This window comes from Scyliorhinus torazame, chromosome 2 (assembly GCF_047496885.1).
Source record: "Scyliorhinus torazame isolate Kashiwa2021f chromosome 2, sScyTor2.1, whole genome shotgun sequence".
Classification (NCBI taxonomy): domain Eukaryota; kingdom Metazoa; phylum Chordata; class Chondrichthyes; order Carcharhiniformes; family Scyliorhinidae; genus Scyliorhinus; species Scyliorhinus torazame.
Window position 1 is genome coordinate 344735403 of NC_092708.1, and position 25656 is coordinate 344761058.

Consider the following 25656-nt stretch of genomic DNA (forward strand, 5'->3'; position numbering starts at 1 on the left):
ACACCTTCCACTCCCCAATTTCGTCCTCCAACAAGAGTTTGTCCTGCAGTGCAGGAGGCGGTAGCCCCGGGAAAGACAGTACCTCTCTCCTCAGAAAACCCTAAACTTGCAAGTCCTAAAACCATTCCCCTTGGGCAACTCATACAGTTCCTGCAACTCCTCCACTCCTGCAAATTTGCTCCCGATAAACAAGTCCCCGAAGTACTCAATCCCCAGCTGCTACCACCCCCAGAACCTCGCATCCAGTTTCGACAGCACAAATCTATGGTTGTCGGAAATTGGTGCCCACAACGACATATCCTCTAACACCAAATGTTGCCTCCGCTGTCCCCACACCCTTAAAGCCGACATCACCACTGGGCTCGCAAAATACCTGCCTGGCGAGAATGGCCAAGGCGCCAATAACAAAGCCGTTAAACCCGTTCCCCCACATGCTGCTGCCTCAACCCACCCCGCACCAACCTCTCCGCCAACGCCCATTTCCTCACCATTGCAATATTTGCCACCCAATAATAATTTAGCAAATTTGGCAACGTTAGGCCTCCACCTACGTCGCCCCGTTGCAAAAATAAATACCTGCCGCAGATGCGGAGCCTGCCCCGCCCACACAAACCCCGAGATCAACCCATTGACTTTCCTGAAAAATGACTTACGGACAAAGATGGGAGGTTCTGAAACACGAACAGAAACCTAGGCAGCACGGTCATTTTCTGTCTGCACCTGCCCGCCCAGCGACAGTGGCAAAATGATGTCCTACCTCTTAAAAGTCACCTTCATCCCCTCCATTAATCGGGACAAGTTCAATCTATGCAGCTGGGCCCAGCTCCACGCTACCTGGATACCAAGCTATCTAAAACTCATCCCCACCACCCTGAACAGTAACTCCCCATACCTTTTTTCCTGACCTCTAGCATTCATCGGGAACACCTCACTCTTTCCCATATACAGTTTATATCCCGAAAACCGGCCAAATTCCCTTAAGATCTCCATAATGCCTCCAATGCTGCCCAAAGGGTCTGAAATGAGTAATAACAAGCCATCTGTTTACAGCAAAACCCTATACCCCTTCCCCCCTACAAATCCTTAAGCGCCATTGCTAACAGCTCTATCGCCAAGGCGAAAAGCATTGGGTGATAGCTGGCACCCGCCTCGTCCTACAGTTAACCCACCCCCGGGGGCATCATAATCACATTAAGTAACCTCATCACATTCGCCATTTACAAAACCCATCCAACTACACCCCCCCCCCCCCCCCCACCCCAAAATCACCCCCCCGGGGCACACTGTCCTCAATCTGAGACCCAGGAGCCTTCACCAAAAGCTTGGCATCAACATTCAATAATACCTTGCGGTAGTACTCACACTGCTCCTGGTCCTTATCCTTTTTTTAAGAATCATAGAGATGGATGCCTGCGATTAAGTAGGGGGGAGTTGCCCCTCTCCCTCGCCTCATTATACATCCTTGCCAGCAGTGCACCAGCTCTGCCCCAAACCTTTTATAAAACTCTAGTGGGAATCCATCCGGGGCCTTCCCCACCTGCATTTCCCCCCCACCCCCCCATGCCCTCCACTCCCTCCCTCAGACCAATTGGGCCTCCAGGCTGAACCCATACCTCCTCCACCCTGGGAAATATCCAACCCAACCAGGAAATGCCTCATCCCCTCTTCCCCCATCGAGGGCTCTGACTCATAGAGCCTCCTATAAAAGGCCTCAAATACCCCATTCACCCCCTCCAGGTCCATTCACCACCTTACTCCTCTCGTCCCTCACTCTACCAATCTCCCTTGCCGCAGCTTGCTTCCTTCGCTGCTGGTGGGCCAGCATTCACCTCGCCTTCTCCCCGTGCTTGTAAACTAACACTCTGGCCCTCCATAACTGCCCCACCGCCTTCCCGGTAGACACCAACCCAAATTCCATCTGGCGCCTGTCTCTCTTTCAGCTACCCTTCCTCCTATCCACCCTCCAGCCCTGCCCTTTCCTCCTGCTCCACTTTCCCCGTGCGCCTCAAACAAAATTTAACTGTGATGCACAATCAATACGCTCGAGTCCACGTGGAGTCATATCGATTCAGCTTTAATCAGATAGAACTGTACCCAGCAGCGAAGTTAGACGTGAAGGCTGCTAGGGACGGCACAGATTCTTATACCCCGCCTCTCAGGGTGGGGCTATGTACATTGCACCATGGTAGACCCCGCGGTCTAGCCAATGGTTATTCCTCTCTCTGGTACCGCAATACCTGGTATTACCACATTCACCCCCTGTTAAAAAAAAGAGCCAGCGGGGTGATGGCCAGTATTGCTGTCGCCTTTTCTGGTAGGACCAGGTATTGCAGGTACCATGCGATCGAGGGTTGCGGAGAAAGTTCTTGCGTAGTTAATTCTTCTTCATGGTGCTGCAATCAGACGATCGGGCGGCCTGGTCGTCCTACTGGAGCGTCTAAGTTTCGGAGGCGATCCTGGTGAGGGCCCCGGCAGTAGTGACTCCGGGAACGTGGTGTCTTCCTCCCAGGCAGTTTCGTCACCCCTAGTCGGCGCTGTAAAGGTCGAAGGATGGGCAGAAGGAAGGGGTGCCTGAAGGGGGCATCGGTGCCTGCTCGGCTCCGGGTTCTGGCGGCAGTACTGACCCTCCGGTCAGGTACGGGTGGGGGGGGGGGTGGCAGTGGCTCGGGCGCGCGTGGTGCTCCGGCGGGCGCCAGGTCCCGGAGGGAGACTGTATCTTGGCGTCCGTCGGGGAATGCTATGTAGGCATACTGGGGGTTGGCATGCAGCAGGACCAGCGGGTCCGACTTGTGCGCCCTCGCATGTTTCCGCAGCAGAACAGTTCCAGGTGTTGCTAGCCAGGTTGGGAGCGAGGTCCCAGAGGAGGACTTTCTGGGGAAAACAAGGAGACGTTCATGAGGTGTCTGGTTCGTGGTAGTACATAGCAGTGACCGAATGGAGTGCAGGGCCACTGGGAGGACTTCTTGCCAGCGGGAGACTGGGAGATTCCTGGGCCGAAGGGCCAGCAGGACGGTCTTCCAGACCGTTCCGTTCTCCCTTTCTACCTGCCCGTTTCCCCAGGGGTTGTAGCTGGTCGTCCTGCTCAAGGCGATGCCTTTGCTAAGTAGGAACTGGCGCAGCTCGTCGCTCATAAAGGAGGACCCCCTATCACTGTGGATGTATGCGGGGAAACCGAACAGCGTAAAAATAGTTTGGAGTGCCTTGATGACGGTGGTTGTGGTCATATCCGGGCAGGGGATGGCGAATGGGAACTGGGAGTACTCATCAATCACGTTAAGGAAGTACGTGTTGCGATCAGTGGAGGGGAGGGGGCCTTTGAAGTCCATGCTGAGGCGTTCAAAGGGACGGGAAGCCTTGATCAGATGCGCCCTCTCTGGTCGGTAGAAGTGCGGTTTGCACTCCGCGCAGATTTGGCAGTCCCTGGTGACAGTCCTGACCTCCTCGATGGAGTAAGGCAGGTTCCGGGACTTAACGAAATGGAAGAACCGGGTGACTCCCGGGTGGCAGAGGTCCTCGTGGAGGGCTCGGAGGCGGTCTATTTGCGTGGTGGCACAAGTGTCGCGGGATAGGGCATCAGGAGGCTTGTTCAGCTTCCCGGGATGATACAAGATCTCGTAATTGAAGGTGGAGAGTTCGATCCTCCACCGCAAGATCTTGTTGTTCTTGATCTTGCCCCGCTGTGCATTATCGAACATGAAGGCCACCGACCGTTGGTCCGTGAGGAGAGTGAATCTCCTGCCGGCCAGGTAATGCCTCCAGTGCCGCACAGCTTCCACTATGGCCTGGGCCTCCTTTTCGACCGAGGAGTGGCGAATTTCGGAAGCATGGAGAGTGCGGGAGAAGAAAGCCACGGGCCTGCCTGCTTGGTTGAGGGTGGCGGCCAGAGCTACGTCAGAAGCGTTGCTCTCGACCTAGAAGGGGAGGGACTCGTCGATGGCGTGCATCGTGGCATTTGCGATGTCCGCTTTGATGCGGCTGAAGGCATGGCGGGCCTCCGTCGACAGGGGGAAGGTCGTGGATTGGATTAGGGGTCGGGCCTTGTCGGCGTAATTGGGGACCCATTGTGCATAGTAGTTAAAGAAGCCGAGGCAGCGCTTTAGGGCCTTGGGGCAATGAGGGAGTGGGAACTCCATAAGGGGGCGCATGCATTCGGGGTCGGGGCCTATGACTCCATTTCGCACTACGTAGTCTAGGATGGCTAGACGGTCGGTGCTAAACACGCACTTCTCCTTATTGTAGGTCAGATTCAGGAGGTGCGCGGTCTGGAGAAATTTACGGAGGTTGGTGTCGTGGTCCTGCTGGTCATGGCCGCAGATGGTGACGTTATCAAGATACGGGAACGTTGCGTGTAAGCCGTACCGGTCAACCATTCGGTCCATCTCACGCTGGAAGACCGAAACCCCGTTTGTGACACCGAAGGGAACCCTTAAAAAGTGGTAGAGCCGCCCATCTGCTTCGAAGGCAGTGTACTGGCGGTCACTAGTAGGGAGGGGTAGCTGGTGGTAGGCAGACTTGAGATCCACCGTGGAGAAGACTTTGTATTGCGCAATCCTGTTCACCAGGTCGGCTATACGGGGGAGGGGGTACGCGTCCAGTTGCGTAAACCGGTTGATGGTCTGGCTATAGTCTATGACTATCCTATGCTTCTCCCCGGTCTTTACCACCACTACTTGAGCCCTCCAGGGGCTGTTGCTCGCTTCGATGACCCCTTCCTTCAGCAGCCTTTGGACTTCGGACCTGATGAAGGTCCGGTCCTGGGCACTGCACCGTCTGCTCCTGGTGGCGACGGGTTTGCAATCCGGGGTGAGGTTCGCAAACAGGGAAGGCGGGTCGACCTTAAGGGTCGCGAGGCCGCAAACAGTAAGGGGGGGGTATAGGGCCGCCGAATTTAAAAGTAAGGCTTTGTAGGTGGCACTGGAAATCCAGTCCCAGAAGGGTGGCTGCGCAGAGGTGCGGCAGCACGTATAGGCGGAAATTGCGGAATTCCCTGCCTTGGACGGCGAGGTTCGCAAGGCAGAACCCTTTTATCTGCACCGCGTGTGACCCGGAGGTCAGGGAGATCCTTTGTTGGGTGGGGTAGGTGACCAGAGAACAGCGCCTTACCGTGTCGGGGTGGACAAAACTCTCCGTGCTCCCGGAGTCGATGAGGCATGACATCACGTGGCCGTTGATGCCGATCGTCGTGGTGGCCTTTGCTAGCGTTCGGGGCCGACTCTGGTCCAGGGTGACGGAGGCCAGCTGCAGCAAGGAGTGAAGATCGGGCAGCGCATCGTCAGCCGTGTTGAGGGCTTGAGGCCCCATCCAAGATGATGCCGTCCATGGCTCGCACATGGAGTCCGGGGACTCCGAGGATGGTGGCGGGGATAAACAAAATGGCGACGGGGAGGGACAAAATGGCGGCGCACTCTGCTCCCACGAGGCGGAGGCCAGCTGCAACCACGGGTTTTGGTTGGGCAGCGCGTAGCCATCCGCGCTGGGGGCTCGAGGCCCTATCCAAGATGGCGCCGGCCATGGATCGCACGTGGAGTCCGGGGACTCGGAAGATGGCGGCGGGGAGGAGCAAACTGGCGGAGGTGGGCCTTAGACGGCCGGGACCCGCCAGAACGACTGCGCCCGTGGGTCGGCCGTGGCCCTAGGACAGGGGGGTGGAGGTGAGCGCTGGAGCGGGGCGTGCCGCGGCATTTTGGGCGGTGAGCGCTGGCCGGTCGGGGCCCAGAGCGGGGAGTGCTGCGTCGCTCCGGGTGCACAGAAGACTGCGGCCACGGCGCGGGGCGGGGAGAGGTGGGCGGTCGGGGCCTGGAGCTGCGGCGTTTTGGGCGGGGAGGAGTAAACTAGCGGCGCATGCTGCTCCAATGTGATGGAGGCTAGCTGCAACGAGGGGTTCTGGCCCGGCAGTGCATAGCCAGCCGCGCTGGGGGCTTGAGGCCCTGTCCAGGATGGCGCCGGCCTGGGGTCGCCCGTGGAGTTCGGGGACGGAGACCCTGACGATTGGGTCGGCGAGGGACCAAATGGCTGCGCGTACTCCTCCAGCGTAGTTGCCGTGGAGAAGAAAGGCTGTGGTAGCGATGCTGCCTGGCGGGACAAAAACTGTGGTGCGCGTTGGGCTGGCGGGGCTGGGAAAAGGGAGTGCGGCTGTGGGCCTGGAATGGTCGGGGCATGGAGGAACGGCTGTGGTTGCACGGCGGGCGTCTCGAATTAAAAGTTCGGAGTGCTCATTCGCCGTCACCGCTGGGCAGCCGTAGTTTTGGCCCAGCACGATCAGCGCCCTGTAGAAATCTTCTAGCGTCTCATCTGGGCTCTGCCGTCTCGTTGCCAGCAGGTGACGGGCGTAGATCTGATTAAGTGGACGAATGTAGTGTCCTTCCAGCAGTTCCATGGCTTTATCATAGTTCGCCGCCCCTTCGATCAGGGGGTAGATCGCCGGGCCGACCCGCGAGCGTAGGAGGTGCATTTTCTGCCTTTCCGTGGGGGTGTCGGCAGCCGTCTCGAGGTAGCTCTGGAAGCATGCCAGCCAATGTTTAAAAATCTCGGTGGAATTTTCTGCGTGCGGGCTGAGCTGAAGGCACGCCGGCTTGATGCGGAGATCCATCCTTCAAAAGTACTTATCTGATTAAATTGATGCACTATCAATACACTTGAGTCCACATGGAGTCATATCGATTCAGCTTTAATCAGATAGAACTGTACCCAGCAGCGAAGTTACAGAAGTGAAGGCTGCTGGGGACGGCACAGGTTCTTATACCCCGCCTCTCAGGGCGGGGCTATGTACATTGCCCAATGGTAGACCCCGCGGTCTAGCCAATGGTTATTCCTCTCTCTGGTACCGCAATACCTGGTATTACCACACGCCTGTCTCTCTTTCAGCTACCCTTCCTCCTATCCACCCTCCAGCCCTGCCCTTTCCTCCTGCTCCACTTTCCCCGTGCGCCTCAAACAAAATTTAACTGTGTACAGGTCTCACGGACAGCCAGGTCGAACCCCAAAACAAGGAAAACCTCGAACATGGTGAAGGAACTCATTTCGTGGAACAGATGGGGGCGGTGGACCCTTGGAGGTTCACCCACCCAGGGGAAAAGGAGTTCCCCTTCTTCTCCCGTACATAACATATACTTTGGGATCGACTTTTGTGGTGGGGAAATCGGTGCTTCCATGGCTAGTCAAGGCGGAATACTTTCAATCGTAATCTCTGACCATGCTTCACATTATATGGATGTGAGGTTGGAGACAGGCAGTGCCCAACGCTCCGCATGGAGGTTAGACACTGCACTACTGGCCGACAAGGCCCTTAGCAAGAGAGTATCACAGGCCATAGCTGAATATACAAAAAACAACCAAAACGGGGAGGTCTCAGTCTCTACGTTCTGGGAGGCATTAAAAGCTGCGGTTAGAGGGGAAATTATCACCTTTAAAACATGAAGAGACAGGGAGGCAGAACAACTAGGTAGCAGCTGGTCGACTCCATACTGGAGGTAGACCGTAAATACTCTGATGCCCAACCATAGAGCCCCTGGCAGAAAGGAAAAAGCTACAAATGGACTTTGACCTGCTCTCCACGAGAAAAGCGGTGCACCAACTCCACCAGGCACGGGGGACCCTACACGAATACGGAGACAAAGCCAGACGCCTGCTGGCGCACCAGCTGAGAAAGCAGGCAGCCAGTAGAGAGATCACGTAAATTAGTGACAGCAGAGGCACATTAGAAACAGACCCAGACAAGGTTAACAAAACCTTCAAGGCCTTTTACCGGAGACTGTACACCTCAGAGCCCCCAGCAGGGGACTCGGTGATGAAACAGTTCCTCGATGGACTGGACATGCCAGTCGTGGGGGAGGACAGGAAATGGGGCTTGGAAGCACTGCTGGAACTGGGAGAAATCGTGGAGAGTATTAGCTCTATGCAGGCAGGGAAGGTGCCAGGGAAGGGTTCCCAGCAGATTTCTACAGAAGATTTGCGACAGCACTGGCCCTGCACCTGCAAAAGATGTTCACAGACTCCCTAGCGAGGGGCACACTGACACAAGCCTCAATCTTGCTAATACCCAAGAAAGACAAAGACCCGACAGAGTGCGGTTCATACAGAACTATCTCACTACTAGACGTACATGCCAAAATATTGGGCAAGGTCCTAGCCACGAGGCTGGAGAACTGCGTATCAGAGGTGGTCGCAGAGGATCAAACAGGCTTCGTCAAAGATAATAATAATAATCTTTTATTGTCACAAGTGTGAAATTACTGTGAAAAGTCCCTAGTCGCCAAATTCCGGCGCCTGTTCGAGTACCAGCCCTTATAGACAGTTAACATCGAACATCAGGCGCCTGCCGAACGTGATCATGACCCCATCTGGGGAGAGAACACCTGAGGTGATCGTCTCCCTGGATGCAGAAAAGGCCTTTGACAGAGTCGAGTGGAAGTATCTCAGAGGTACTGGAGCTGTTCGGGCTCGGAACAGGATTCGCCTCCTGGGTGAAGCTCCTGTACAACGATCTCATTGTGAGCATACGGAAAACAACACCAGCTCCCAGTACGTCCAGCTGCACTGGGGCACCAGGCAGGGATACCAGTCGTCCCCGCTGCGGTTCGCCCTCACGATTGAACCATTAGTGTTCGCACTCAGAACAGCAAAGAATTGGCGGGGGATCCAAAAAGGAAGCAGAGAGCACAGTGTCTCACTCTATGCAGATTACCTGCTCCTTGACATCTCGGACCTACAAAGCAGCATGGAAAGTATCATCGGGCTCCTGAAAGAATTTTGTGCATTCTCGGGCTACAAACTCAACATGAGCAAAAGCGAGATTTCCCCAGTGAACCCGCAAGGGGGAGGGGCAGCACTGGTGGGACTGCAGTTTAAACAAGCCCGACACAAATTCCGCTACCTGGGGATTCAAATCGCTCATAACTGAATGGGGGTTCATAAATGGAACCTGACCAGTCTGACAGAGGAAGTAAAAATGGACCTGCAGAGATGGAACACACTCCCACTCTCCCTGGAGGAGAGAGTGCAAATATCTCTTCCTACTTAGATCCATCCCAGTCTATATCCCAAAGGCCTTTTTTAAAACTCATTGGACAAACTTATCATGGCATTTGTATGTGGTTGCGGTTGGGAGGGTGGGAGGGTGGCGCGGGGGGGGGGGGGGGGGGGGGGGGATGGATAAAGGAGCCACTGGCCGAGTGGGTACGCGTGGAGGAGGCCTCCTGTAAGGGAACCTCGCTCCGGGTCCTCGCCACAGTGGCACTCCCATCCCCACCAAAGAAACACTCCAGCAGCCCAGTGGAGGTAGCCACCATCCAGACTTGGAGCCAACTACGGCAGCAATTCGGATTGACCAAAATGTCCGACAAAGCCCCCATCTGCAATAACCATAGGTTCACGCCAGCACTCACTGAAGCCACCTTTAAAAGGTGGGGACAGGACGGGGGACATTGACAGTCAGGACCTATACACTGAAGGTAGGATTACAACACTGGACGAACTGACGGAGAAATTCCAGCTGGCAAAGGGCAACAAACTCAGGTACCTGCTGCTTAAAAACTTCCTATGGAATGAGACAAGGACACACCCGCGACCACCATGACAGACACTGTTATGGGCAGCATGGTAGCACAGTGGATAACACTGTTGCTTCACAGCTCCAGCATCCCAGGTTCGATTCCCGGCTTGGGTCACTGTCTGTGTGGAGTCTGCACGTTCTCCCCGTGTCTGCGTCTGTTTCCTCCAGGTGCTCCGGTTTCCTCCCTCAAGTCCCGAAAGATGTGCTGGTTAGGTCATTTGGACACTCTGAATTCTCCCTCTATGTATCCGAATAGGCGTTGGAATGTGGCAACTAGGCGCTTTTCACAGTAACTTCATTGTAGTGTTAATGTAAGCCTACTTGTGACTATAAAGATTATTATTATTACTATTAGAAGAACTACTGGACGCAGACATTCTAGGCAGAGGGAACTGTTGCGACATGTACGAATGACTGATAGAGAGGGCTAACACCGAACTGGACGCGATGAGGAGGAAATGGGAGGAAGACTTGGGGTTCTAAATAGGGTAGAGACTCTGGAGCGAAGCACTACGTAGGGTCAACTCCACCTCCACGTGCGCAAGACTCAACCTAATGCAACTAAAGATGGTACAGGAAAGCACGGTGGCGCAGTGGTTAGCACTGCTGCTTCACGGCGCCGAGGTCCCAGGTTCGATCTCGGCTCTGGGTCACTGTCCGTGTGGAGTTTGCACATTGTCTCCGTGTTTGCGTGGGTTTCGCCCCCACAACCCAAAGATGTGCAGGCTCGGTAGATTGGCCACGCTAAATTTCCCCTTAATTGGAAAAAATTAATTGCGTACTCTAAATTTTTTTTTAAAACCAGAAGTGGTACATAGAACCCACTGAACAAGAATCCAAATGGGTAGGTTCTTCTCAGAAGTGGAGGACAGATGTGAACGTTGCCAAGGAGGTCCAGCCAACCACACCCACATGTTCTGGTTGCCCCAGACTTGCTGGGTACTGGACAGCCTTCTTCGCGGTAATGTCCAAAGTGGTGGGGATGAGGGTGGAGCCATGCCCGAAAGTAGCAGTCTTCCGGGTATCAGACCAGCCAGATCTCTTCATGGGAATGAGGGCTGATGTTCTTGCCTTGGCCTCCCTGATCGCCCGCCGTGGAAACTTGCTTGGCTGGCGGTCAGCAGCACCACTTACTGTCCGACCTATCGGAATTTCTCCAAAGGAGAAAATCAAGAGTTTGCCATCCATGGGTTGGTAGATAGCTTCCTCAAAACATGAGAGCTATTCACCCGACTGTTCCGGACCTGTTTGTGGCCAACACAAAAATAAATAAGGAGCCAGGGTAAGTAGCCAAATCAAGATAGAAGAGAGGAAAGTGAGGGAGGACCAGGGAAGGGGGGGGGGGGGGGTTGCAAGAAGAGGTAGTCAAACCCAGCAGGAAAGAAAGGGGGGTCGCGGAGAAGGGGGGGGCGGGAAGAACAATAGAGGGGAGCCAAAGGGAGAAAAGAGGAGGGAACACAAACTCGGGTGGGGGGGGGGGGGGTCGGGCGGATGGAGAGCGCAGGGGAAGACAGCGGCCACAACAAGCACAGCAAGGCGAAGGAAAGAAAGAAAAAACGGGACAAGGAACAACCAATGGCCGATGCTGATGCAACTTGTGACGTGACCGTACCTTTAAGAAATGGGTGTTTATAAAATAGCTATAGTGGGTGTACCTTTAAGAAATGGATGTTTATCAGTGATGTCAGAGTGTGGGTGGAGCTGGGCTCTCTGTCTGCTTTTACTTTCGCTTTGGGCCGTTTGCTACAGGGTGTGTTTTAGTTTTGTTTTGAGAGCTGGATAGCTGCAGTCGCAGCAGGAAGATGTACTAGTCTCTCTCTCTGCAATCTAAAGACTGTCTCCAGATCCTTTGGTGATTAAAGACTGTTTCCACATCCTTTGGTGATTTAAAAATAATACCTGTTTCTGTAGCGAAGTTAAACCTGATGTCTTGCTGTAAAAAGTTTTTTTTTGTCTTATGGATGTTGCAAGGAAAGATTAAGAGTTACTTATAGAGTAATGTATTCTTTGGGGGATTTATTGGTGTTGATAGTTGTTAAGATGCTTAATGTGGGTTTAAAAAGTGTTAACTGGTTTCATAAATAAACATTGTTTTAATTTAAAATTACTGTAGATCTCAGTTGCACTACAACTGAAGAGTAGGCCTGCGTGCTCCCCATAACCACAATCTATTAAAAGTTGTGGGTCAGGTGAACTCCGTGATACACTTTGGGGTTCTCTAAACCCTGGCCCATAACAAACTGACCAAGAAATGTAAAGAGCATCGGGGCACCACCAGGTACTCCTTCCACCCTGTTTTGTAAAAAGAAAAAAGGGGGGGGGGGGGAGAAGAACCCTTTTTCTGTTATTTGTTTTCTACTTCCTTTGTTTTTTGTTTTTCTGTGTGTATATTTGTAATTATATCATATATAAAACCCAATAAAAACATTTTAAACTGGCCCAGACTCGGGTCCATGACTGTATTAAAATCATCCCCATAATTAACCGGTGAGTGTCCAAGTCTGGAATCTTCCCCAATACCTACCTCAAAAAATCCACATCATCCCATTTCAGGGCATAAACATTCACCAGGACCACCGGCATCCCCCCGTTTCCCACTGACCTTCACAACCTACCCCCCCAGGATCAGCCACAATACACCCCATTTCAAACGCCACCCTCTTATTGATCAACACCACCACTCCCCTCGTCTTCATATCCAGACCTGAGTGGAACACCTGCTCCACCCATCCCTTCTGCAGCCTCATCTGATCCCCAACTTCAGTGCGTCTCCTCTAGAAACACGGCTACCTTCAGACTCCTCAGATGCGTGAACACACGCGTCCATTTAACCAGCCCGTTCAACCCTCGCATGTTCCACATGACCAGCCTGGTTGGGGGAGCTCCCCGTACCCCCCCTACCCTACCGATCAGCCATACCGCTTTTTGGGCCAGCCCGCGTCATGCACCTCTCTGGGCCCATCCTCGGATGTCTGCCGCCATCTCTCCCTTCCTAGCTGTGCCACACCAACCGCACTCATGTCAGAAAACCTCCCCCCTCCCGCTGCCAGCAAAGAACCAACCCCATCCTCTCCCCCCCGCCCCCCCAGTCCTTCCTCCTGACCTGACGACCACCCACTTCACATCAGTTAAGTTAACTAGCTCACCCAGCTAGCATGGTGGGCCCGCCCAAGGTCTCTCTTCCCATCCCCATCCAGTCCACCTCTCCCACTCTCCTCCCAAACACCAACAAACAAAGAAGAACAAAAGGCACACTCACCATCGCCGAAACCCACCCTGAACTACCCAACCATACACTCTACCACTCACACAAAGCTCCTCTCCAAAGTTCAGTGTCCTCACACTCCTCCCAGTCCATGGTCCCTCAAAGTCCATCACCTCCTCTGGTGAGTCAAAATAAAACTCCTGTTTCTGGGGTGTCACCCATAAGCGGGCAGGGTACAAAACCCCAAACTTCACCCCCTTCTTGAAGAAGGCAACCTTTATTCGGTTGAACCTAGCTCTCCCCTTTGCCAACCCTGCACCCAGGTCTTGGTAGGCCCGCAGCTTTCTCCCTTCCTAGGTGCACCTCCTGGTCTGCCTCGTCCATTTTAAAATCTTTTCTTTGTCCAAGAAACAATGCAGCCACACCACCATCACCCTCGGCGACTCGCCCACCTGCAGCCTCCTCCTCAGAGCCCTGTGTGCGCGATCCACCTCGTGGGGCCAGTCAAAGGCCCCCTCACCATCAACTGTTCCAGCATCCTCACCACATTCTTGCCAGCCTCCACTCCCTCGATGCCCCCAGGCATCCCGACAATCCTCAGGTACCGTCTCCTGGAGCAATTCTCCAGGTCCTCCAATTTCTCTCTCAGCCTCTTCTGGCTGTTGAAGATCATCCCCAACTCCACCACCAACGAGGCCATCCGTTCCTTATGCTCCCCCGCCGCCTTCTCGACCTTTTGACTCGTCAGGCCCTGAGCTTCCAATTTCCACCCCACTCTCTCAATCGCAGCTCTGAGCGGTTCCACCATCCATGTCTTCCAAAGCCTCCTTCCTCTGCTGCTGGAATTTCCCATCCAAATACTCCACAAGCTGTTCAGTCGACCACTGGGCAGGCAATGCTGCCCCCTTGCCCTCCACCATCTTAACCTGTGGCACACCACAAAAACTGTCCTGCTCCAGCTGCTCCCGCTTTCTCGTGGCACGTCCCGTCCTCTGATCCATACACCGAGCTCACCAGAGGAGAATTACCTCCCTGGGCACTCACACACCTTTTGTACTCAGGAAGCCCCCCATACGGGTGGGGAAGGACTAACAAAATCCACCTTGAGCGGGAGCCACAAAATGAGCGATCTCCATGGCTGCCACCGGAAGTCGAGAGAGAAGTGTTTCTGAAGTCGTGTTCAGGAGAATTTTCTTGATCAGTATGTTTCCAGTCCAATGTGGAAGGACGCATTGCTGGATCTGGTTCTGGGTAATCAGGTAAGTCAAGTTGATCAAGTATCAGTAGGGGAACATTTAGGAAACAATGGTCATAATACCATAAAAGTTTCAGGTTAGCTATAGAAAAAGACAGAGAATAACAAGAGTAAAAATATTTGATTGGGGGAGATGGTAGCACTGTTGCTTCACAGCTCCAGCGTCCCAGGTTCGATTCCCAGCTTGGGTCACTGTCTGGGTGGAGTCTGCACATTCTCCCCATGTCTGCGTGGGTTTCCTCCGGGTGTTCCGGTTTTCTCCCACAAGTCCCAAAAGATGTGTAATTTGGACATTCTGAATTCTCCATCTGTGTACCCGAACATGCGGCGGAATGTGGTGACTAGGGGCTTTTCACAGTAACTTCATTGCAGTGTTAATGTAAGCCTACTTGTGACAATAAAGATTATTATTATAGACAGGTATAGTGGGGTGAGAAGTGATTTATTTTTGAATATTTGTTCATGGATGCGGTACCACTGACAAGGCCAACATTTATTGCCTGATGCGCAATCAATTGCACAAAGATGCAGATTGGGTACAACTGTGGCTTTACTGCAGTCAGATGCATGGCCTCCAGCTGCAGCTGGCGAAATGGCAGGGCGATGGAGGTCGCGCATATTTATACAGATCTTAGTGGGCGGAGCCAGCCGGCAGGGGCTACCAGCGAACCTGTAGTGCAGGTCCTACCTTGCATCCCATAATACAGTGGTTCACCACATTGCCCATCCCTAATAGCCCTTGAGAAAGTGGTGTTGAGCCACCTTCTTGAACTGCTGTCATCCATCTGGTGAGGTACATCCATAATGCTGTTAGGGAATGAATTCCAGAAATTTGACCCAACGACAGTGAAGGAAAGGCAATATAGTCCCAATTCAGCAGTGTGTAATTTGGAGGTTCTCCTGCCGCTGGTCCTCCAGCAAATGGTGTTCTTCCATTTTGGTCTTCATTTACAGTCCAAGTTCCAGCATAAGCAACACCTAGGCTGATTTGATAGCTCACAGCTGAAAGTGGAAATCAGATGCTCAACCTTCCCAAATGGTCGCCTCCAAACTAAAGAAAGTAGTTTCTCAGAACAAGTATTGAGAGCAAAGGTCTATCACACAATTAGGCAAGAAAGCAACTATGAGATTTCAGTACTTAAGGAAACGTTTTCCTATCATTTTTTCAATACCTTCAATTGCCACTGTACGAGCCTATTTTCACTGGTAGGTTCCAGGAAGACCAGGAAACCCATGCACCTACAGGAAACCCATGCACCAACAGGAAAATCCCCAAACCTAAGTTAATATCACTTTAAGAGAGCTGTTTTAAGAATCCACCTTTCTTTTTTGAGGCGGTTGCTCCAATGCAGCCTAATACACTGCAACTAAATGCACAAGTCAGCAGATTGGAGCCAGCTTCCTGGCGAGCTCAAAAGTGCTTTTAATACTCCGTCTACTCCCAGGCTCACTTTCTCCACAAGTAAAACTTTTCCCCATTGTGATGATAAGTAGATTGTCATCTGTATGTAAATAATAATATATGTATAATTGTTGTAGTTCCAGCATCCAACCACCAGGTTGAGTATACGTGAGTATGCATACACGTGACCTGGAGACACCATGGGCTGGATTCTCCATAAATGGGGCTATGTCCCCACACCGGCGTAAAACGCTGACGTTTCACTCTTGACTTTCTTTAAAAAAAAGTCAAGAGCGATTCACGTACCTGCAAGGGGACTCGGAGGGCCCCAGAGTGCTTCTCGCAGCTCTGGCTGCGGATACGGGGCCCCGCAATTTGCGGGCGAAAGCCCGCGCATGTGCACAGCGGTGGCCTCTCGTGGCCGCATGTGCCATGGCCGACTCGGAAGCGGGCCGACATTGCAACAATGTACCCCCCCCCCCGAGATGGCGCACACCCGTGGATCCGAGCCGCCCGATCGCTGCCCCGGCCGCCCATGAGGCCCCCCGGTGTTCGAACCCCCCCGCCCCCACCAGGTCGGCCACGGACTGAGTCCGCAGCCGCCACCAAGGTCCCTGACCGGCGATATGTGGTTCGAACCACGCCGTTGGGAACTCGGCCAGTTTTGCCCGGTGAATTGCTGGGGGGGCCTCTGTCAATGGCCCCCCAGCCGCGCCGCGTAATCCGCGTGCGAGCGATTCTCCAGGGACCGAAGAATCATGGGAGCGATGGCGGGCACGATTCCAGGGTAAACATCGATTCTCCGCCCCTGCGCCAAACACGATTTCGGCGCGGGGCTGAGGAGAATCCAGCCCCATGTGTTCCAGGAGAAGGTGTTAGTAAAGAGTTTGTAGCAGTCGCATATTAGAGTAGCTCTGTAGTATCTTGGTATTAGTTAGTATTAGACCATTATTTCCAATTGTATTAATCTTAGACATTTTAATAATTCATTTGTGTAGTGTTAGTAATAAATAACTTTGTTATGTTCTTTGTTCACACTACAGTATCAAGATTCAATACCAGCCAATTAAACATTACACCCTTCTGTTTCTGTGTTCATAATGCTGTGTGACCTGCTGTGTATTTCTAGCATTTTCTGTTTATAGTTCAGATTTCCAGCATCCGCAAATTTTTGCGAGGATTTAAGTATTATTTCAGCAATTGGGAATCATTTCCTTGATTTGACTTCCTTTCTTCATGCAATAAAGAATGTGTAAAGTCTGTGAGACAAAGGGAAGTTGCTACTGGCACAGGAAGCGGAGTGTTTTGAACAATGATAAGAAAAAAAAAAGAGAGCATGCACCTATGAGGAGCTACAGTGAATCCTCCATAGAAGCAAGAAATCTGTTGGCATGGCTCCCATGACGGAATAATCAGTGCCCTGAATGGTAAGAGCTGTCTCTATAGTATGCTCTCACACTATGATCAAAGTTGCTGTTTTGCTGTTTGAAGTTTGTCATAAATAAAGATTAAAGTGATGTTTAAAATACACAAAAACAGCATGTATGATTCAGCAGGTCTGAACCAAAATCATATTTAATGATGGTGCACAATTATCTGACAACATTTTCCCCAATGGTAACTAAGAATAATAAAGTATTGGACACTTTCGGAATTTTAAGATTAATATGGCAAGGGAAGATGCGCTTCAGTAGGGATCAAGTTTAAAGTGGAATCCGTTTCCATATATTTATTATATACAGGGGCTGTTTAGCACAGGGCTAAATCGCTGGCTTTGAAAGCAGACTGAGGCAGGCCAGCAGCATGGTTCAATTCCCATAGCAGCCTCCCCGAACAGGCGGCGGAATGTGGCGACTAGGGGCATTTCACAGTAACTTCATTTGAAGCCTACTTGTGACAATAAGCGATTTTCATTTTCATTTCATTAGGCAGCTTCTCTGTTAAAACAACGTGCAATGTTAATTTTAGCCAATTAAAGCCTTTGAAAATTGTCTCCCAGATGTCTTCAAGTATTTTGGGAAAACAATCAAATGAGGCTGAAGAAAATCATTCTGTTCATTCGGCTGACAACCCAATAATAATTTTTTATTAGTGTCACAAGCAGGCTTAGTAACAGTGCAATTAAGTTACTTTGAAAATCCCCTAGTCGCCACATTACGGTGCCTGTTCGGATACACGGAGGAAGAATTCAGAATGTCCAATTCAGAGGCATTCTGGGCAAGTTTCCAGTGTGCATACTCAAGACTGTTGGGTCCTCCTTATGCTAAGATTGGTAACTTTGTGGAAAAACATTGAATAAGATTTTCATCTTCATCACCTGGGCCAGTGTTTTTCAAACATTTTTTCCGGCGACCCGTTTTTGCAAAATAGCTGCCTCTCGCGCGTTATAGATTTAATAGACAATAGCTTCTCCACAGTTACTTTTTAAAACGTCACGTTCATTGTTGGCACTTATGTATTATTAAATGTAAAAAATTGTAATTGAAAATATATTTTAGCCTGGATTTTGGACTGATGGGGAAGAACGGAGACTCACCATTGATCACAGTCAGTCTCGCTGAGAGAGCGACTGATCTCAGAAAGTGAGCGGAGAGTGACATTGTAAATATACATCAAACCCTAATGCACACACAGCACAACTTGAAGCATAGATCTGATTGACAAGGTTAAGAGTAAATGAAACAGACATAAACAAGATTAATTGTCACAGAAATTGAACCAACACTGACAACGTTAATGGTAACAGAAATTCAAGAGTAATTGACAAGGGTAAGGCAGAAAGTAATCATGCCTCCGATTCAGAACGTTAACCCTGAAGTTGGTGTCTGTGTGTGATCATTGACTCTGTGCTTCCTATGCACTGTACTTGAACAGATGCATTTCCCCCCTGACTGGGATGGATGGAAGTTGGTCTCTTTGTGTGATCATTGACTCTGTGCTTCCTATGCACTGTACTTGAACAGATGCATTTCCCCCCTGACTGGGACGTAAGGAGTTTCCAAACCTACACCCGTCCCTCAGAGCAGAGTTCAGAATGGGGCAAATATAAATCTAAATCAGTTTTGTGACAATGGACCAATTGAAAGGTGGGGAGATCAGATCCTGTATAAGGGAGTACTCCTGCTATGAGTTACTAACTGGGATACTGGTGGATATATACTCCAGTCGGCAGTCACTTGGTTTTGGATGGGAGGTGCAGGCCTGGAAAAAAAAAAAGTTTGTGAAGTACTGATGGAAACTAACAAATAAATTAAAAGATAATTGATTTTTTTTCCCTTTTAAACTCTTCAGTTGTAGGTGCAGGGGCTGACTAACCTGGATATTCAGCTGCTGCAGAAACGGGAGTGGCTGCTGGAGGCTGTGTTAGTGTCGGTGATAGTAACAATGACCCAGGGAGGCAGAAGGTCCACGGCACCGGCCTCTACATCAGCCTTACGTGGCCACACACTGCAGTGTAGCCAGAATTCACCCAGGGAGAAAATGGGAAAAACGGTCAGACGATCCCCAGGATCATATTTGGAGACCTTTTTGTGACTCATTTCACATCATACCGTGACCCACGGGTCACGACCCCAATCTTCCCTGCCAAAATACCATCTGGAGAATGAACACTTGCTTGCTATTAGGTAGTAAATGACACTAACAGCTTTATCAAAATGTTAGGTCAAGATGAAAATAAATCCGTTTAATTTGTTCATGTAATCCAGGAGCATTATCTATTAGGACTGTACTAAATAGTTAAATGTGTTACAAAACACAAGGCCAGAGCAATATTCAAAATGAGCTTTTCTGCTTAAGAATTAGTCTAGAGCCATTAATCCAATTTTAAAACATCCTAAACCACATATGTTGCAAATAACCACATCATATCCTAATTATGCAATTATTTCGGATAATATTTTGCTGGAAAAATTTGGCATTTGATTTAATGGTGGAACAGCTAATTAGCTGGTTGAACAGAGTAAGGCAAGGAGGCAAGTGACAATGTTCCTCAATTTACCTGTTTACGCCCCTTATGGATTCGCCAGAGGTTGTGCACTACAGCTGGGCTTAGATTGTTCTCACTCCCTTCTAAGCATTTAACTCTACGTTGCATTGTGGCAGCTTGTTTCTCAGCAAATCTACAGGAAAGAGAAATCACGATGGACGTGTTCATTTACTTAATGTAAACTAATACTCTTCTTTCTCAAATCAAATAATTTATATGGGTCATTAAAAAATTTAGATCAGCCTGCATTTTCGGTTTGTAAACTTACCCCCAGTTGTCACATTGTGATCATATTTATGTAAATTCCACCATTGTAAATTCACAGGACCACGGGCGCGATTCTCCGCTCCCGCGCCGATGTGGCCACACCGTCGTGAACGCCGTTGAGGTTCATGACGGCGCGAAACGGCCCCGAACCCGACCGATTCAGGGCCCGAAATTGGGCTAGGATCGGGGCCGCGGGAACCTCGGGGGGGGGGGGGGGGGGGGGGGGGGGGGGCGTGTCGCGGAAGCCGCGTCGTCACCACGCAACGCCCGAATGATGCGGCGGTGCGTCATAAATGGCGCGATCCGCGCACAGAGGACCCGGAGAGCGAGAGATGGCTGAGCCCCGACGAGCCGCACCGAGGTTCCGGGACACAGACTTGGATACCCTGCTGGATGAGGTCGAGCAGAGAAGGGACACCCTCTGCCGAAGACCTGGGCATCGCCAGCCATCCAGCACGGTGAGGCGCGGTTGGCACCGCTGTCAGTGCTGTGCGGCAGACCCCCCGGACGGGGGAGCAGTGTCGTAAGAAGCTGCACAACCTCACTCGGGCTGCGAGAGTAAGTGCCACGAGGGTGCCCCCAGCACCCCCCCACCCCCCCACACCCGGCACTGGGGGGGGGGGGGGGGTCAGGTGGGGTTGGGGGAATGAGGGGGGCATTGGGGGGGGGGGTTGGGGGGGTGAGGGGGGGCGTTGGGGCATAAGGGGTGGTTTGGAGGGTCGGGGGGCATTGGGGCATCAGGGGTGTTTTGGGAGGTCAGGGGGGCGTTAGGGCATCGGAGGGGGTGGGGGTGTGGGGGGGGTCAGGGTGGCCAACGATTTACTCGACCCACATGAGCCCCGGGATCCCACCCGGAGCGATGCCATGGAGTGCTGTCTCGTGAACCAGCAAAAATGTAGTTTATATCTGCACGCCCCGATGATACCCGCCTAATTGTGATGCTTTATCACCCCCCGCCCCCAGGACAAGGCAGCTCACAACCAGTGTGAGCGTATGAGAACCGGAGGGGGTTCTCCTGTGCTGCACCCCCTAAACATTCACGAGCAGAGGGCCCTGGACCTCACTGGGGGATCCGCCACCCGGGAAGTCGCGACATGCCAGCTCGGAGGCGCAGAAGCAAGTGAGACAACCCTGCATGTCCTCGCCCCGCCCCCCCCCCCGCCCCCCCCAAACCCGTCATCGTCTCCCTCACACATTGCCCACTGCGGCCTCGATCCCCTCCCCCCTCACACTGTGCACCCAGCACCACCATACACCCGGGACACCGTGTATAACAAACCCCAAATCTTTCCCCAGGGCCAGCCGCCGGAAGCCCAGGGACGTCTCGGCCAAGAGACAGCGGAACAGCACCAACCACAAGTGCACCCAGGGACGCACGCCAGAGCTTGGCAGTCGTTCGGAAAGGAGGGGAAACCTCTCAGTCTGGGACGCAGGACCGGGACGCTCACACCACCGAGAGACAATAGTGAGGGGCACAGGGCAGACATTGAAGATGACTCACACATCACGGCCACACACTCGGTGGAATCACCTGGAGGTCAGCACGACATGGCCGGCATGGAGCTTGCGCCGGACCATGAGTGGGAGGAGAACAGACCAGAATTCCTAACGGATGATGACCTCGAGCTTGCGGCACTGCTCTCTCCCACACTATACACCATCGCAGAGACACTCACCTCGGTTGGGCATATAAGTGATGAGGCTCCAGGGTCACGGTCTGGTGCGCACCCCACAGCCGAGCAGGTACAGCAGGTGGAGTTTGGAGCAGCCGAGGGGCTGGATGGTTGGAGGGCAGCCCAAGCCCAGCAAACAGCTGCCACCCAGACAGTTCCCGGGTTCCTGGATGTGCTTGACCCACCCGGACAACCGATGCATGTGGACACCCAGGGACTGAATAACGGGATGAGGGCCATCTTCCAGGACCTGCACACGCAGTTGGAGGAGTCCATCCGCGTTCAGGAGCAGGGAGTGGTGCCGCTCATCGCATCCACCCAGGCCGACACCGCACGGGTGGCGTCCGCGGTGGAGGCAATAGGTGAAAGGGTTTCGGCCATGGGTCAGGTTCTGCAAGGCGTTGGGCTTAACGTGCACGCGTCATCCATGGCCCAGGAGAGGGCTGCCCTCTCACAGGTAGCCATGCGCCAGAGCCAACACGACATTGCCGCCGCTCTCCGGGCCCTGGCCGAGTCTCACCATGCCATGGCCCGGTCCCAGCAGGCCATGGCACAGTCCCAGCAGTCAGTCCCCAGCAGGCCATGGCACAGTCCCAGCAATCAGTCGCAGAGAGCATTGACCGCCTGCCGCACGTGATGGATGGCGTGGCGCACTCACAGGTTGAGATCGCACAGTCCTTGGCAGGAACGTTGCACTCCCTGGGCTCCGTCTCGGAGAACATTCGGACCGTGGTCGATCCCGCTGCAGGCCTCCAGGACTGGCAGCGCAAGGTGTTGGTGTTGCGACGGGGCATGTCTCCGATCGCATCTCCGTCCCACAGTGAGGCCGGGGGCCACCGGGCTCCCCGAGGAGGAGGTTCTGGGGCCCATCCCGGTAGCTCCATCAAGGGACGTCCCGAAACACTCGGCCTCCCCCCGTTCCGTCCCTGGCGCATGTGGGCAGCGGGCAGGTCAGGGTGGCACAACGCCATTCAGCACGCCCGCCGAGCAGCCTGGCCCATCGAAGCCGGGCTGCCCCAGGAAACGCGTGCCAAAGGGGAGCCACGTCGAAGGGCGTGATTCTCAGCAGTCCGCCTCCACTCCTGCTGTACCATCTGGGAACACACCTAGACATAGTGGTAGAGCCCGTAAGGCAAAGAAGTTAGGCATGTAAGAAGTTGGCACGGGTGCAGGGCACAGTTTAGTTGTAGGGGGTAGGGCACCTATGTTACTCACAAAAATAAAGTCACTGTTGAATTTGACTTGTAAGACTCTGTACTATGTCCGGTGCCAGGGGGCTGGTGAGGGTGACCGAGTGGCGTAGTGGTATACGAGCGGTTCAAGGCCTGTTCCGGATGTGCTGACCGTTTCCCCCCTGCCTCCCATAATCGGACACCGTTGGCCTCAGCACACCGACGCCAGCCACCCCACACGGGCATGTCTTGAGATATCCGTCACAAAGGCTCTGACCACCGTAGTGCATGGTTCAGCTATAGCCATGAGTCAGACTTCGGCTGGCGAATCTGAGCACAGTGCATCGCAGAGCGGGCTGTCATCATTCAACATGGCACTGATCACACCTGCTTACCCAATCATCACTGTTGTGCAATCCCGTAGTGCTGCAATGGTACGGTGATGTGGAATTGGTGCCGTGAACGCGGTGCGGGGGTGCTGTGTGGTGCCCGTGTGCAGGAGTGACGGTGCAAGTGGCAGTGTTCAGTGAATCCCACCCCCACAGTGCGTGAACTGTGCAGCCACCAACGCGTTGTGTGCCCGCTGTCCGCGGCGGTGCCGTCGTGCAGCCTCCTAGACGTAACTAGCACCCGGGCAGTGTCTGTGTCCTGCGCCCCTCCCCCCACCCTGATGCGCCCCATCATCCTCCTCCTCCGCATCCTCCTCTTCCCCATCCCCCTCGTTTGCGTTAGCTCCGTTGCCGTCGGGTCCTCCCTCCGACTCCTCCAGCAGGTCATCTCCCCTCTGCATGGCTATGTTGTGCATCGCACAGCAGACCACAACTATGCGACCGACCCTGTTGGGCCGGTACTGCAGGGTCCCTCCGGAGCGGACCAGGCGTCTGAATCGCATCTTCAGCAGCCCGAAGCACCGCTCCACCACACCTCTGGTTGCTGCATGGGCCTCGTTGTATAGGCTCTCCGCGTTGGTCTGAGGCCTCTGTATTGGCGTCATCAGCCATGACCTCAATGGATAGCCCTTGTCGCCCAGCAACCAGCCCGTCAGCTGGGGGGGGGGCATCCATCGAACATTGCGGGGATGAATGACTGCGCCAGAATGTAGGCGTCATGCACACTCCCGGGGTACGTTGCACACACGTGCATGATCTTCATGTGGGGGTCGCACACCACCTGAATGTTCATGGTGTATGCGCCCTTTCTGTTCATGAATACTTCCCTGTTGTCTGCAGGTGGGCGCATGGGGACGTGCACACCATCGATGATGCCCTGGACCATCGGTATCCTGGCCACCTTGGCGAATCCACGTGCCCGTGCTTCCTGCTGTGCTTGGTCCTCGGGGAATTTTACGTACTTGTCCGCGATGGCGTACAAGGTGTCGGTGACGGCCCTGATGCACCTGTGGACCGATGCCTGTGGTATCCCGGAGAGGTCCCCACTCGGCGCCTGGAAGGAACCGGTCGCATAAAAGTTTAGGGCCACCGTCACCTTGACAGAGACTGGTATCGCGTGTCCTCCACCAGTTCCACGTGGTGAGAGGTGTGCCACGAGGTGGCATATATGTGCGACCGTCTCCCTGCTGAACCGTAGTCTCCTCCTGCATGTGATGTCCGGTAGGGCCTCGAACTACATTCTGCCATGGTACACCCTCGGCCTTGCTGGACGCCTGTGGCGCCCTGGCACCACCATCAGTGGATCCTCCTGCTCCTCCTCCTCCTGCTCCCCCCCAAGCACTTCCTCTGCATTCCTCGCCGCCAGGGGGTCAATGTTCCCCTCGGCATCCCCCTGTACATTCGGGTCCTGAGCGCCTGCGGCCTGCGCGGCGACGACGGGCCACTCCGCAGCCATCCCCTCTGCTGCACCGGCAACCGCTGCATCTGCAGCCACTGTGGGCCGTCAGACTCTACGCTGCCGGATGGCAAACTCCAGAGCTGCGGCTCCAACCACGGCAGTGAACATCGCTGTCTGGTTGGCATACATGGTGACCTGCAGGAGGGTGGTGGGGGGCAGAGAAACGACATGTTACACAGAGGTTCTTCCACACCTCGCCAGCCGGGTTGCATGGGATACCTGTGTGCCCCGGTGGGATGGTCGCGCTGCAGATACGCAGCCAGCCCAACACCTGATCACTGTCAGCGTCCAACTGTCAGTTCACACCATACTCCTCCCAGTGTGCCAGTCGCCTGTACCCATCAGCTACATGACACCTACGGCCGTGTCCTCGTCACCGTCTTGCCATATCAGGGCGGCTGACATGTTGCATCCGCGGATGGATGATACCATCCACACTCTCCCTCACCCCCCTCCCACCTGCACACTCTCCCTCACCCCCCTCCCACCTGCACACTCTCCCTCACCCCCCTCCCACCTGCGCACTCTCCCTCACCCCCCTCCCACCTGCACACTCTCCCTAACCCCCCCTCCCACCTGCACACTCTCCCTCAACCCCCTCCCACCTGCACACTCACCCTCACTCCCCCTCCCACCTGCGCACTCTCCCTCACCTCCCTCCCACCTGCGCACTCTCCCTCACCCCCCTCCCACCTGCACACTCTCCCTAACCCCCCCTCCCACCTGCACACTCTCCCTCAACCCCCTCCCACCTGCGCACCCTCCCTCAACCCCCTCCCACCTGCGCACCCTCCCTCAACCCCCTCCCACCTGCACACTCTCCCTCACCCCCCTCCCACCTGCACTCTTCCTCATCCCCCCTCCCACCTGCACTCTTCCTCATCCCCCCTCCCACCTGCACACTCTCCCTCATCCCCATTCCCACCTGCACACTCTCCCTCACCCCCCCTCCCACCTGCACACTCTCCCTAACCCACCCTCCCACCTCACCACTCTCCCTAACCCCCCCCTCCCACCTGCACACTCTCCCCCCTCCCCCCCCCGTTAGCCACAGCCTTCTCGGGGAAGCCAACCCGGTCTCCAGGAGCTGCGGGACAGTCCGCTCACCTCCTCACTGGTCAGCGTCAGCCAGCACAACTGGCTGACGACTTTAAATAGCAGGTGTGAATGGCGACCCAGTTCACGCCGTCGGTACTTCGGCCCATCCAGCCCAGAGAATAGCGGGGGTGCCGGAGAATCGCCATTTTGGGTGTCTCGGGCGATTCTCCGGCCTGCGCCGCACGAAACTTGACGGGC

At 53.8% G+C, this 25656-nt stretch overlaps 1 protein-coding gene across 7 annotated transcripts in view; it reads right to left on the reverse strand.

Annotated features, from left to right (window-relative positions):
• The window catches only part of LOC140403127 (MAPK/MAK/MRK overlapping kinase-like), a 407571-nt gene that overhangs the window by 146655 nt on the left and 235260 nt on the right, over nt 1–25656 (reverse strand). For all 7 annotated transcript variants that reach the window (XM_072490807.1, XM_072490826.1, XM_072490798.1 and 4 more), the window contains one exon: nt 19413–19533. In XM_072490807.1, the coding sequence (XP_072346908.1) occupies nt 19413–19533 (121 nt within the window). The remainder of the gene's footprint in view (nt 1–19412; nt 19534–25656) is intronic.